The 15,387-nt window shown below is 49.8% G+C and overlaps 1 protein-coding gene across 3 annotated transcripts in view; it reads left to right on the forward strand.

Moving 5' to 3' along the window:
• Window positions 1-15,387, forward strand: part of LOC136943002 (echinoderm microtubule-associated protein-like 4) — a 44,825-nt gene that overhangs the window by 3,745 nt on the left and 25,693 nt on the right. The window contains exons 1-2 of one of the 3 annotated variants that reach the window (XM_067236117.1): window positions 11,099-11,207; window positions 11,251-11,568. The exons of 1 other annotated variant lie outside the window; for it this stretch is intronic. In XM_067236117.1, coding sequence (XP_067092218.1) covers window positions 11,499-11,568 — 70 coding nt within the window. In that variant the 5' untranslated portion in view covers window positions 11,099-11,207; window positions 11,251-11,498. Of the gene's footprint in view, window positions 1-11,098; window positions 11,208-11,230; window positions 11,569-15,387 lie in introns of those variants that run through there. One more of the 3 variants, XM_067236118.1, reaches the window with a different exon arrangement.

Consider the following 15,387-nt stretch of genomic DNA (forward strand, 5'->3'; position numbering starts at 1 on the left):
GAGAGTGAGTGTGTGTGTGTGTGTACTGCTTGCCTATGTGAGTTGTGGTCATTGCAGGAAAGACAAGCGGAGGATCAGGTTACAGAATTCCTTCCCTGTGAAAGAGGAGGAGAGCAAGGGAAAGAAAGAGGGTGAGTGAGAGACGGGGAGAGATTTCGGGAACAAGAGCAAGCGACAGAGGGGAAGAGACTGCAGGCGGGGGGAGGGAAAGAGGTCGACAAACGTCCAGGTTGACAAAGACACCAGGTAGAGCAATGGACAGACCAGGCAGAGAGGGAGAGACGAGGAGGGAAATACAAGCCAGAGTGAGGGAGAGACCCGCCAGAGAAGGGGCTTGACGAGGGAGAGACCTGCCAGAGAGGGGGAGAGAGCAGCCGGAGAGAGGGAGAGATGAGGGAGAGACCAGCCAGATGGGGAGAGATGATGGAGAGACCAGCCCGAGAGAGCGAGAGACCAAGGAGAGACCAGCGAGAGAGAGAGGGAGAGACCAGCCAGAGAGAGGGAGAGCAGTGATCAAACAGCACGTGCGTCAGAGCAGTTCCAGATGCAGGAATGTTGCCTCCAAACCTCCGGCAACCCCCCCCCCCACCCCCCCCCCCCCCCCCCCCCCCCCCCCCCCCCCCCCCCCCCCCCCCCCCCCCTCCACCCCATAACAATGTATTACATTACAGCTGGAATGAAAATAAATAATGTCTCTTTCTGTCTCTGTCTCTATTTCTCTCTTCCTCTTTCTCTGACTCTCTCCCTGACTCTTTCTCTGCCTTGCTTTCTTCCTCCACTCTGATCTAAAAAGAGTCTAGGAGCTGTGGGGACAGACAGCATGACACTATTTGTGACAGACTGAGAGAGACATGGAGTTCACCACAAAGAGCAGGCAAGCAGGCAGGGAGACAGGCAGGCAAGCAGGCAGGGAGACAGGCAGGCAGGCAGGCCGCCTTGTGTTAAATTCTTTGTTTATTTAAGTAGCCTGCACATGTGGTACAGGTCTTGTTACTGTGTGTGGGAGGGGATGGGGGAGACCTGGTGTTTGTAAACACTCCCCTGATGAAAGAGCCTGGCTGTGTCTGCAGTCCACTGACAGATGAGGGAGGGAAGGAGGAAGAGGAGGAGGAGGGAAGGAAGGAAGGAAGGAGGAAGAGGAGGAGGAGGGAAGGAAGGAAGGAGGAAGAGGAGGAGGAGGAGGGAGGAGGAGGAAGGAGGGAAGGAGGAAGAGGAGGGAGGGAGGCAGGGAAGGAGGAAGAGGAGGAGGAGGAGGGAGGGAGGGAAGAGGAGGAGGGAGGGAGGGAGGGAGGGAGGGAAGGAGGAAGAGGAGGAAGAGGGAGGGAGGGAGGGAGGGAGGAGGGAGGGAGGGAGGGAGGGAGGGAGGGAGGGAGGGAGGGAGGGAGGGAGGGAGGGAGGGAGAGAGGGAGAGGGAGGGAGGGAGGGAGGGAGGACAAGTTGGAGCTCTTCCCAGAGATCGACTGCTGGGCATTTCAGGCATCCTGTGCGTGAACGTGTGTGTGTGTGTCTCTGTGTGTGTGTTCAAGGTAGAAGTTGGTGCTCATTAATGCTGCTATTCTCTAGTGATCACTTACTGGAACCAGGAAGTGCAGGGATCAGGCCTGAATGGTGTCAGGTGTTGACTTCCTGAACGCAGGTCACCTGAGAGGTGACACACACACACGTGCACACACACACGCTATACTAATTATCCCTATTAGTCAGGCCGTGTATGTGTCTGGCATGAGGTTTCCTGTTCCTACCTGGCAGGGCCTCCAGGCATTAGGAGATGAAGCCTAGCTGGATCAGGGCCCACATAACCCTTTAGGATGGATGCATGGATGGATGTGTTGGATAAGGAAGTAGGACAAGGTGGATCATTGGGAGGGGGATTGGGGGTTGGGGAACAGAGGGAGCAGGTTGTGTTTTTTGGGGCGCATGTCTCTCCACAGCGGGGGGGGGGGGCTCTAATCAGGATTAGGCATTGCGTGTGTGTGTGTGTGTTTGTGTATGTAGTGTGTGTGTGTATGTAGTGTGTAGCTCTGTGTGTGTGTATGTAGTGTGTAGCTCTAATCCTCTCTTGGATTCGTCTCTCGGAGGGTCGGGGGGCAGGATGGTGTGTTAGATGAGGGTCAGGGCTTCGGGTCACACAAACATGCTGGGATTAGGAGGAGCCAGGTGAGGGGGAGGGGCAAAGAAAGGGGGAGGCGGGGTTTGCTTCCTTTTGACCAGTTAACACAAACAGTATCAGGAACATGATGATCTGTTTTAATAGATGAATTAGATGATGATTTGAGTTTGTTTTTGAATCTGTCAACTGTGTGTGTGTCTAGTGTATAACCTCCTGAGTTCCCGAGACTACACAGGTGGAACTTCACTAGTTTCACCAGTCTAACTGCTGGAAAGGCCTGCTTGCCCTGTGCTGGTGTTTATAGGCGTAATACAGGGAAACAAAACAAGCGCTGCTAAATGCCATCAGGCCAGGATTAGACAGCAGTTTATGGGCCAGTGGAGACCCGCCTGGCACAGGGGTGGGAGGCAAGGAGGGCTGGGCTTTATTAGTGTGTCAGTGACGCTCTAGTGAGTGGGGGGGATTAGCAGTGTGTGGGGGTGGGGTTGGAGGCGGAGGTTTGATGAGTGGGGTGTGTATGTGTGTGTCACTCAAACTATTTGTGTGCACTAGCTTTGATAAAGTGTCTGGGTATGGGAAGGTCATTCTTACAGCGAGGGCTAGCAGCCGACAGCACAGTGTGGGCCCACCAGTCTGGCTAACCCTGGCAGAGATAGGCAAGCATTTCGATATAGGAGTCAATTAAAACCTACCTGGATATGAGTGTCCACTTTGACTCCATAAGATGCTTGTGTGTCAGTGTTAAGTTCTCTGCTCTGTGTCTGTTGCTGGGAGTCTGTTGCACATGCTTATTTTTAGCTGTTTGTCACCTACAAATCATGAATGTGCTGTGTCGGGCATTTTCCCTCTAACGACCCCCACTCTGCTCCTGACCAGCTAACCTTTACTGCCTTCTGCACACCGCCAGCCCTCCCCCCCAGAGTTAGGCCTAAACACACACACACACACACACGCTAGCCTCTGTTGCTCTTTGTGTGTCCCTGCAGAGCTGACAGGGCAACACCTATGACAGCGTCTAGTCAGCAGGTCTCAGTGTGACAGCAGAACCCCCACACTCTAAACCTGGTGAAGGGAGGGAATTTAAGTGTTGAAGGTGGTATCTTGGCCTTTGAATCTAGTCATGGAAACCAATCAAAAGTCTTTGAAAGTAGTGAATAAATATTCAATGTCTAACTTGCACAGGCATTTAAACGTCCAATTGTTTTAAGGCCAGCTGTATGTTCATACAATATTTGATGTGTTTTTTTATGTAGCCTACATGCAGAGAAGAAATTGGAATTTGCAATATTGGTCATGGAAAGTTTCAAGCCAAGAAAAGGTAGTGCACGTCCATTGGTCAACCGGTGTGTACCCTATCTGGTGCTGTTCTATGTGTGCCACAGCTGTGTGTGAACTTCCTGTAGCAGTGCCCTGCACCACACTGGTGCAGGAAGATGACCTCATTCTGTCCTGGGGTGTGTGGGCGCAGGCTGATGACCTGGATCTGTCACGCTGCTCATTGCAGGCACTGCTGAGTCAGAAGGGTGCTCAGAAGAGGAGGAAGGGAGTGAGTGAAGGAAGGAACTGGAGGGATGGAGAGGGGACATGTAGAGAGGGAGAGAGCAAAGTAGAGGTGTTAGTGAGAAACAGGGAGAGAGATAGGGAGAGAGATAGGGAGAGGTAGAGAGAGCTTGGGTAGGGGGAGAGAAGTGGGATTGAGATGTAGAGGGAGAGAGGGGATAGAGAGAGAGAGAGGGGGGGTAGAGAGAGAGAGGGGTAGAGAGAGAGGTTAGAGAGAGAGAGGGGGAGAAAGAGAAAAGGAGTGGGTCGAGAGGGAGGGGAAGAAGGAGAGAGAAGGGGGTAGGGTGGAAAGAAAAGAGGGAGAGAAAGAGAGGGAAGGGTAGAGGGAGAGAAAGGGAGGGAAGGGTAGAGGGAGAGAAAGGGAGGTAAAGGGAGGGAAGGGTAGAGGGAGAGAAAGGGAGGGAAGGATAGAGGGAGAGAAAGAGAGGGAAGGGTAGAGGGAGAGAAAGAGAGGGAAGGGTAGAGGGAGAGAAAGAGAAGGAAGGGTAGAGGGAGAGGGGGGTAGAGAGGCCTCTTTACTGCCCGCCAACTTTCCTCTGGTACTTTTCCATGGCAACTGGGCAGCCAGACTGGAGGACAAGAGGTATTTACATTATGACCAGGTAAGCAATTGGGGGAGGTGCGTATGTGTGTGTGTGTTCTCACAACCATACACTCGGTGGATGTCTGCTCCAGTGATCTGTGAAGTGTTGTACTGTAGCTGGCCAGATAGGGGGTGCTGTCTTCCAGGCTCATTGCTTGGAGCTGTCACAGAACAAAAGGTGACTCAAAAGGCTACATATACTTAGAGTGATGCCCTGTAGAGTAGGGTGAAACTGTAGGACCGTGGCCATGATGCAGGGGTGTGCAGGTGGGGATATATCATATTCAAATGGAAAGGTTATGAATACATTGGCCATATTGTTCATTCAGTTTATAGCCATGAACCTTTATTGGGGTTTAGATAATGACTGCAATACTATCAGTTTTGTTTGTTATAATATGTTGACTTTATATTTAAGAAGTATTGACAGATTGCACTTTAGGTGAGTATAGGTGAAATTCTGCTGGAGGAATGTGAATGTGAAGAACATGGACTTACACACATACTGGACATACTGTATGTCTCCTCAGGCAAATACAAAATCCTCTCTGTTGCTCTCTCTCTCTCTCTCTCTCTCTCTCTCTCTCTCTCTCTCTCTCTCTCTCTCTCTCTCTCTCTCTGTGAAGTTCTGGTCTTACTTTAGATGTTTTTCTGATGTTCAGTCGTCCTTGCAACCTCAACCACCCCTCTCCCTCCTTCTCTCCCTCCTTCATCCCGCTTTCCTCCAGCTCTCAGGTCCAGATGCTTCTTTTCAGAGAACGGGACATACAAACACACACACACACACACAGGGTTTCCGGATCTCTCCTTCTGTCTCGTCCGTTCTCAACATTTTATCTCATTTGCGCTAAGCATAATTGTTGCTTTTTTCCTTCCGTTTTTACTGCAGTTGGAAAGACACCAAGGCTTGGTATTCCGGCAGTTAAAAGTAGGTGAATAATTGTGTGTTGGCATTCATTAGTCTGTCAGTCAGTAAGACAAGTGTCAGCTTGTCAGCTTGTGTCAGTTGTGATATTTAACTCTCCTGTAGCTCCTGTAGTCCCTCTGTTGTACAGCACAGGGTTAGACATGCAGGAAGGCTCCCCCTCACATATGCACACGCACTTGCATAAAACACACAACAGAATCTTCGACCCACACCAGGTATACCGACTCACCCACGCAACGTGGATACACATCCGTGCACACACACGGTACTGGTTCAACCTCTCCACTCACACACGCAAACACACACACACACACACACACAACAGTAGAATGCATGTGTCCTTTAGCTACAGGGTGGTCTGAAGTTGTGCTAGGAACCTGAACTGTGGGATTGGATCAGAACCTCACATTCACATACGGTTCACATTTATACCTTCAGCCCCTCGCAAACTACCGTTACATTCTGGCTCGGAGGCTTGGCTTTTGTATGTGTTTTTGCAAAAGTTTGTTCGGATACATTCACGTGTGTGTCTGTCCATGAACGTGTGTGCACACGTGTATATTTCAATATAATGGTGCCGTGGCGGGATTAGGGTCCTCGTACTGTGTGTGCATGTGCCACAGTGAAAGCGAACCTATCTCAGCGAGAGATGATGAAACCACCTTATCAGTCGGGCTGACTGATAAGCGACTTTTACATATGGAGGACTTTTAATACCCTTGTTTTGAAGTGGATGATTAACTTCCCCGTACACTGCAAATACATCTGGAGAGGAAATGATCCCTTATCTCCTGCGTATGCTGCGCGGCTCTGGACTGGGCTTGTTTCACGATCACATCTAGGTAATCATTATTGTCTCTTGCCTTCTCAGAAAATGTGTTGGGACTCATATTGGATACAGGACTCGACAGGGTTTACGATGTTCTCCTTTGATGGAGCCGGTCAGTGTAAAGAGCAATCAATCTGCCCGGTAGTCTGGAGACTGTGATTGGGGTGTCAGGATGACCCGCGGTCTGTTTCCTCCTGACTCATGGAGACAAAATGGCTGCGTCAGCACACCTGTAATTTGGCTTGGAGCTGAGAGGAGGTCGGGGGAGGGGATAGTGTGTAGGAGTTTTACTGTAGACGAACAAAGCTGTGGTTGGAACTGGCAACCTGCCACTTTCGCATTTCGCCTTCGTGTGTGTAAGTGTTTAAGTCCTTGCTAGTATTTGTGTGTGTGTGTGTGTGTGTGTGTGTGAGTGAGTGTGTGTGTGTTTTGTGTATGTGTGTGCCGGATACATCTGTAAAGGAAACTGCAGAGATAGAACTAAGCCCTAAAGCCCATACACCAGATCGGTATGAGGCTGTGCTCTATGTATGGAGTACTGTATGTCCGTATTGTATCTTAAAGCACATATTACACAGCCCAGATGGATTCCCAACAGCTGAAGAAGCATGTTCAGACTCAGACAGAACTAGTTCTGCTTCCAGGTAACTGGCTGTAGAATGGACTGGGTAGAATACAATAGAGAAACATTATTGTCCACTCAGGTTTAATTTGTCATGGCATGTTATAAGAAATATACCTACCTACCACTGGGTATGGTTGGTGTATAGTATATACTGGGCATGGTTAGTGTGTACTGGGTATGGGTGGTGTGTAGTATATACTGGGTATGTTAAGTTTGTCATGTACGGGGTATGGTTAGTGTGTACTGGGTATGGGTGGTGTGTAATGTGTACTGGGTATGGGTGGTGTATAGTAAGTTCTGGGTATGGTTAGTGTGTACTGGGTATGGTTGGAGTGTGTGTTGGGTATGGTTGGAGTGTGTGTTGGGTTGCGTTTGCTCGCCGGTCACATCGCTCCTGCAGTGTGGTGGCATGGTGCCAGTCTAATTGGAAACAGGGCACTGAGGAATGTGGGCCACTCTGCCAAGGGGCAGGAGTGGTGGGCGTAGCATGGCGAGGGGCGAGGGCCCCCCTACACAACCGCACACAACCACACACGCACACACACATGCATACACACATCTGTTAGGCTACTCCATGGGGTTACAGAGTTTGGGTTTAACACTCGACTACTGAGCAGGGTCTTAGAATAACACATATTATCTGCTATATATGCCTCCTCTATTTATTGCCGATGCATCACACACACACACATACTCACTAACACTCAACCACTCCGTCCCACACTAACACACTCAAACAATCCACTGTACATTTGCGAATTCCCAGGAACAACTGGTACAACTGTCACATGTCCTTACTTGCACATGCACACACGTCACTTGGACTCAGTTGTCCCCAGTGTGGACTGCACACCCCCTCTCCTCTCAGGGCTGTCACACCAAGGCACTATGATCCGAACACTCAGTTAACCCAGACTGAGTGATGGAGGGAGCGAGGGAAGGAGAGAGGAACGACCGGAGGAAGAGTTTTGAGGAACGACCGGAGGAAGAGTTTTGAGGAACGACCGGAGGAAGAGTTTTGAGGAACGACCGGAGGAAGAGTTTTGAGGAACGACCGGAGGAAGAGTTTTGAGGAACGACCGGAGGAAGAGTTTTGAGGAACGACCGGAGGAAGAGTTTTGAGGAACGACCGGAGGAAGAGTTTTGAGGAACGACCGGAGGAAGAGTTTTGAGGAACGACCGGAGGAAGAGTTTTGACAGCCAAGCCTAGAACAAATCCCGATCTACAGAATGGATCTTTGGAAAAAAAGCCCTGCTAAGCCAGTCTCACAGTGAGCACGGCAGGAGCGTGTGGTGCTGTCTGCTAAGCACAAGTGCCCCATGTTGTTAGCGTTAGCATTAGCGTTAGCGTTAGCGCACTGTCAGGGTGCTGTCGTGATTCCAGAGAGCCTCCTTCTCCTCCTCCAGAACATGTCTCGGTCTGTCCTCCACGTCCCTCTGTGGTTAGCGCCTCACATTCCTCCCCTCTCCTCTCGCCTCCCTCACCCCTCTCTCTTTTAGCGGCTGCAGTGTTGGTATTTCCATCTGTCTGAACTTTAACCCCTGACCCTCCCGCCCAACCACCACCTCCATATCTCTCTCGACCCCCTCCTTCCCATGGGAGCCCTTGGCCTCTCTTACCCTGTCTGGCTAGATATGTCTCTATCTCTTCATCTCGCTCTCGCTCTCACTCCCAGGGTTATACGTGTTCTGCTGGGTTGGGTCTATTGCCGTTAATCTCTGAAACACACAACCACACACGCGTGTGTGCGCACAGTGCCGATTGTTAGGAGTGCCGTGTCCGCCGGGCCGGGCGGGGCTCTCCTTCCGTGACCTCCAGTATGTCACTTGAAAGGGCACCCTGACACTTCAGTCCCCCCGAGGCGCTCGCTGCTCTCTGTTTCTCATGCTAACGCTAATGTCTCGTGGGTGGAGGGCGTGGCAGCCATACACTGCGATATTGGCTGCTGCCCAGGGTTCCACAGGGACCCAGAAGGGAGCCACGACAAGGGAAGGAGGCCACAGGGAGCTGTTGTTGGGTAACCAAGTCATCAGGCTGGCACAGACAGGCAGCCATTTCCACTTAAGCAACAATGTTAGCCAGGCATCAAGATTAGCAGATAATGTTTCATTCCTAACAGCGGGCCGCCCCGACATGCCCGATCTGAAAACCATTAGCCAGATTAGGGCACAGGCGAGGGGGAAAGACGGGGAGAAGGAGCGACAGAGCAGGGGAGGAGAGAGGGGAAACGTGCAGAGATGAACAATCTGTGTGGCTACAAGTACAGGGATTGACAGGGAGAAGGTGTCGTTTGTTTCTTGTTTGTTACAGTACCTAATCAGTCTCATGCCTCGCACCATCATTTCCCCAACACGAGTGAGTGCCAGTTCCTTACCCCCCCCCGTGTCCCTTACCTCCAGTCAGCAGAGAAACAGTGTGAGAATGTATCGCTACATTCGCTCTAGTCAAGTGTTCTCTCGTGCGTCTGTGCACACAGCATTAACACAAACACACGCGCACATTTGGGTTGGAGATAGCTGACTGGGTTACTGGGTTAACGCTTACAGTATCTGATGCCAGCAGACTCTACTTAGAGTTCCCTCTTTGCTGCAGTTTCTCCACAGTATGGTCTGGGTGTGGGTGCAGTAGCTTTTTGGAGTTCATGAAATATTGTCTGCGTGCGTGCGTCGGTGTGTGTGTATTTACAGTACTCAGACTTTACAGACTCATGCCCAGTGGTGTGTGTCCCGCCAATTTCCTTCCTTCCTGGCTCTGTGTAGTTCCCATCAACAAGGCGCACCATCTTGGTTTCCTTTTCACAGCATGACACTTAGCAGTGTAGCCACAATATTGATCCTGGCCTATTGATTTCCTTCCAGCAGTAACTTCCGCTTTGTGTGTGGCAATTGGATGATCCTTACTGTTTGTCACGTGTCACCCCCACGTGTCACTTTCTCAAAGGAAATCACATTCTGCCACGGTCTGATGCTGCCACTGCCAACTTTCTTGTATCGATTGTGCCCATCCATCTACCCATCTTTTGACCCAACCATCCGTCCATCTTTCCATCCTTCTATCCATCCCTCCGTCATTCTGTATCCTACATCACCAGCATCCTCTGAGCATTTCCAGAGCCTGGGTGGGAGTGGTGTCCTTGTATCTCCTTCCTCTCCTTCCTCCCCCCTCTTTCTCTCTCTTCCTCCAGGCTAGTCACCAGGCTTTCTTTGTTTTCCTTTTTCCTTCCAACTTGGCGGCAAGCTGCATTGAAAGAATTCTCTTTCTCTTTTGCTCTCTCACTCCGCTCTCTCTATCCCTCCCTCCCCCTCTCTCTCTCTCTCTGAGCCGTTTTTGAGCGCTGGCCCACTAAGACACAGGGCTCAGCTCTGGTTACAAAGCTAAACGGAGACTTCTCGCTCCAGACTGGGTGTGTGTTGGGAGAATTCTGGAAGATGGATGAACGCACACTTTCACAGTGACAAAAAAAGTCACAAGAATATGAAAGGCAGACATTCACACACATACCAGGCTAAAGGCAACAACAGAGATAGGGGATAGATAACTTTTCCCATCAGTCGCAGGCCTGTCTGCTTGCCAGTGTCACGGGCTTGACCGGGCATCGTCATGGGAACCATGCTGGGCTGCATTCTGACCCAACCAGGTACTCATGATCCACCTCAGGCCACTCACATTAGAGCGGAAAAAAATGTCTTAATATAGCAAAATGTTAACAAGGAGCGCTCAGGTCATTCTCAACGAAGTCAGATATGTTTCCAATTTTCCTCATAGAGCTTCATTGTTGGTTGACATAGACTAGAGGAACCTGTGGCAGAAATGGGAATCATAAGATTCAGACTATGTGGGCCTCATCACTATTGCAGTGCTGTGCCAGGCATTTAATGATTGTTCGATGAATGTTCCAGAATGGTTTATAGGTCATACTATTATAATAGTTGTCTGATGAGATGCAGGGTACAGTCCTGTTGCAGAGGGCGTTGCCATTTCTGTAGGGGATTCCACTGAAATTGAGAGGTGTGAGAAAGCAAAGTTTGGTAAGGAAAGAGGCGTATAAGGAAGGAAGGAAGGAGGCAAGGAAGGAATAACAGAAGGGAGGAGGAGGGAGAGTTGGTACCTTTCTAACAAGGCTCCTGGAGTTTGACACCTTTTCTCAGTCTACCATCCCCCTCTCCCTTACACCATTACCCCCTTCCCCCTTCTTCTCCTGTCTCTCTGTCTCTCTCTCTCTCTCTCTCTCTCTCTCTCTCTCTCTCTCTCTCTCTCTGTCTCTCTCTCTGTCTCTCTCTCTCTCTGTCTCTCTCTCTGTCTCTGTGTGTATTGACAGGAGTCTATTGACAGAAGTCTGCTGGAACTGCAGAGGTTAAATATCTAGGCTTTAGCCCCTCCCTCAGTCAGCCAAGATAAAAAAAAAAAATCTTAATCTCCTCCTTCTTACTCGCTCGCTCACTCTCTCCGGCTTTGTGTGAGCGCGGCAGCAGTGTGTCAGTGCGTCTGAGAGAGAGAGAGGGAGAGAGCGGGAGAACCAAGACAGAGGAGATTGAAAGAGAGAAGGGGAAGGAAGGAAGGAAAGGAGGAGAGTAAAGGCATTGTGTCTGCTGCACAGACGCCCAAGAACACGAGGAGAGACTGGATGGAAGGGAGGCGCGAGACGCAATAAAAGCGACCGAGGGAGAAAGCGAAAAGGCACCCTGCCCAGAGAAGGAGAAGAGCAGCCCCTTGCTCTGACACGCACACTGCCGTGGCAAAATCTGCACACACACGCTCTCGCTCGCACCCTCGGTAGAAGAGGAAGCGGCCTGGATCTTGTCAGTGGAGAGAGCTTGTGTATCTATCCCCGAGTGTGTGTGTGTGTCTGCAGCGAGAGCAGAATGGAGGAGGTTACAGACTCGCCAGTATGCAACTCCACTGGCGCCCCCCTGCTCAACAACCATTGTCCCGGTAACGTACCTCACCTTGCTTCCCCGTAGAGCTGAGGACACCAGGCTATGGAGTTTAGTGGCCAGGTGGTGTTCCATTTGGTGGTGTGTGTGTGTGCGTGTGGCTGCGTGCGCGTGTCTGTGTGCATTCTCGGGGGGAGTTCCCGTCTGCGGAAATGCGTAAATGGACTGAGGTTCAAGCACGCTTGCACTTTACCTGGGCGAGTGTGTGGTTTTTACTAGAAATGGCGTGCGTGCGGTTGAATGGGGAGAGTTTGATTATGACTGCTAAGTGCTGGAGGGAAGGATGATGGTCGTAGTGAGACTGTTCACGCGGGTTAGAGTGTGTCATAAACCCTGCGTTGATCAGCACAGGTTTTACACCATGGTGTATGGGTCAGTGTAATGTGTATTACTGTTGGTGTGTGCAGGTTTGTGTGCGTGTTTCTTGAAATGGTTTTGTTTTCTCATTATGAATTTGAAAGAAGCACCTTCCTTGTCCACAATGTGGTTGCTGTGACCTCTTTCTAGACACACAACTCTTTCAGCCTGCACACCCCAGAGACACAGGCCTCTGATTGGTTCACCAGAGGAGGAAATGAGGAAGTGGAGCTGTCTGGGTAACTGGCTTTATGGCTGGGGACTGATATGCTCCTGAGGGGGAGGGCAAGAGATAGAGTGAAGGAGGATAAAGGAGAGAGAGAGGTGGAGAGAGAGAGAGGGAGAGGGAGAGGGAGAGGGAGAGGGAGAGGTGGAGAGAGAGGTGGAGAGAGAGGTGGAGAGAGAGGGCGAGAAGGGACAAAGAGAGTGGGAGAGGGAGAGACACAGTGGATGGGAGTATAGGAGAGGTAGGGAATGAATGATTTGGAGTTTAGGATGGAGTGAATGGAGAGGGAGTTTGTGTGTGTGTGCCCCTTGGCCTTTAGCAGACTTCATGGTCTCAGTAGAGGGGAACTTAGGCCGGGACTAGGTCTGGGCTAGTTCTGGGCAAGGACCGGTTACGGTGTTACATCCTGTCTTTGTGTAGTTCTCTCTATCTCTCTCTCTCTCGCTCTCTCTTGCTCTCTCGCTCTCTCTCTCTCTCTTTCTCTCTCTCTCTCTCTCTCTCTCTCTCTCTCTCTCTCTCTCTCTCTCTCTCTGTTTGTACACCAAGGTACCTTGCTCCCTCTGCCAGAGTACACACCCAACACAAATTAAAGACAAATAGAGAAGCACTTTGTTGTTGTGGGGAGGGGAAAGAGGGCTATGATAGAGAGAAAGCGATAAAGTTCAAAGCTATTCGAGTCTGCCTTTTTGAGGCTATTTTTCCTCTCTCCTCCCCTCTTTCTCTCTCTCTCTCTCTTCTCTTTCTCTGTACTCATGTTCTCACCTCTCTCTCATAAACGTTTATAGAAGGACATACTTTCAGATGGTTAAATATACACAAAGTGCTTACAGGTAAATATAGGTACGCACACACAGGTTTATTTGCACAATTGGCATATGTGTGTCTGTTAGGAGTAACTAAGTGTTTAGTGTAAGAGGAGGTGCAGTGTGTTCAGATGTCTGCCAGCAGGGAGATTCCCCGTTCTGACAATATCCACAGATGGTCTCATTCTCACTGTGTGTTTGTGTTTGTAGCCAGTGTGTCTGTGACTGTGTAATGTGCAATGTGTGTGAGTTGTTAATCAATAACATAACACATATAAGTATAGTGTGTGTGCTGTACTGCTTTAATGTATCCACACTGTTTACTACGAGTGTGTGTGTCCACACTGTGTACCACAAGTACGTGTGTGCTAATTGTGAATGATTTGCTGACAGTGCTGTATTGTGGGTCTGTGTGCGTTACTCAATGATAAAGTAAAGTGTGTGTGTGTGTGTGCGTGCAGTGTAACAGTATTACCCAGTGATGTGGTTGTGCGGTGGAGATTTAGACACGGCTGCAGCTTCTCTGATAATCCCTGCTCATCCATCATCACATCTCACACTGACTTTTGCTCTCTTGCTCTCTTTTGCTCCATTTCTCTCCATCTCTCTCTCTCCGACACACAGACACACACACACACACGCCAGGGTTTCCCGCAGCACTTTGCAGCGAAGGCGGCCACCTAAGCAACAAACGCCTGTTGCCTTAACTACGTTGTCCAAACCCCCCCCCCCCCCCCCCCCCCCCCCCCCCGGTCTGAAGGCAAAACCCACCCTACCACCTTAACGGACACATTTTCTGCGGGAAACCCTGCACACACATACTTTGTCCAACTGTGCAGTCTACTCTTTAAAACAAACGTGTCCTTACATGCCCAAAAAATAATTTAAAGCGAGAAATGCACAGGAATCCGGTCTTGTGATGATAAACATGCCGCACACACACGGTACTCACACACCTAGACACACCTTGTCAAAACATGGCTGTGAGACTTCAGAATGAATGAATGTGTGTGTGTGCAACTGTGCGTGTCTCGCTATTACCATAATCAGTTGTTTATGTATCAGTGTTGCAGGCTTTATAATGCAGTCTGCTTCCTCAGGCTGACTTCATTATTCATGCAGGTGTCTTTGTTCATTAACAGGACTGGGGTCGCAGGGAGCATGTGTAATGCTGATTAAGTATTGATGGAGGGAATGTCTGTACTAAATCTGATTACCAGGCTTGCATACTGTGTGTGTGAGGCGGAAATGAGCGTGAAGTGTGTGTGTGTGTTCCTGCCTCGGTTCATCCCTCTACTGGCCAGTGGGAATTCAAGTGTTCTCAGTGAGTGTGTGTGTGTGTATGTGGTGTGTGTGTGTGTGTGGGTGGAGTTTTTATGGAGTGTGTGTGTGCACAGTGTGCGTGCAAAATGTGTTTGTTGAGAGTGTGTGTTTGCAGTGTGTGTGTGCGGGGTGTGTCTGATGCACCTCCTTCCAAGTGTGACCAGGGAATGTTAATGAGAAGAGCTCCAGGCATTGCTGGAGATCACACTGACTCCCAGATCTGTGTTTGTCTGCAGTCTGTCTATGCGTCTGCAGTGTGTGTTAGTGTGTGTCTGTAGTGTGTGCGTGTGTGTTTGTCCGTGTTTACAGGAGACCTCTCTCAAGGAACAAGCGTAAAGCAGGATATTATCATATGCAAATCAGACAAGTCCTTCCTTCATAAAAAATACATGTCTGCATAAAGAGAGAAAGAGTGTGTGATGTGAACAGAAAGAGGAGGGATGGAAAGAAAGAAAGAAAGAAAGAAAGGAAGGTGAAGAGATGAATGGTCTGAACAGCCTTTATCTTCATGCTGTGGATAATGATAATAATGATATAGTTACTGTGTCTTTCCTCAGGGCCTTTTGTGTCAACATAACAATTGAGCTCACTCACTTTGCATCTACAAAGTCGTGTTTCCTGTTTGACAGGATGCACTTGTTAGCACGCTTCCTTGCAATGATTTACCAAATCATGACGACGTTTTGGAGGATTTCACCCCTCTCCCTCTGCAGCGCTGTAGCCGTAAGGCGTACATAACATCTCTTCCTGTGTGATCTTACCTCCAAGAATAACGCAGGTTGCGGTAGAGGTCACTTTGTAGTCCCACTGGAGTTGGTTGCATCCTCAATGTTACCTGGTGACTACAGTATTCAAAAGAAGCTGACCAGACCTGTAGATCACAACTTGTCCAACGGGGAGCAAGGACAGCCTTTGCTCTGGTCCAATGGTACTGCTGTATCAGTAGATCCTCTGTCCTGAGGTGTGTCAGACCAGCACAGCCCCCTAACAGTCAACCAGAATATACAGCTTTCACTTCCAGGAATATTAGGCCAGAATGTTGTGTGTGTGTGTGTGTGTGTGTGTGTGTGTGTGTGTGTGTGTGTGTGTGTGTGTGTGTGTGAGTGAG

Source organism: Osmerus mordax, chromosome 5 (genome assembly GCF_038355195.1).
Source record: "Osmerus mordax isolate fOsmMor3 chromosome 5, fOsmMor3.pri, whole genome shotgun sequence".
Classification (NCBI taxonomy): domain Eukaryota; kingdom Metazoa; phylum Chordata; class Actinopteri; order Osmeriformes; family Osmeridae; genus Osmerus; species Osmerus mordax.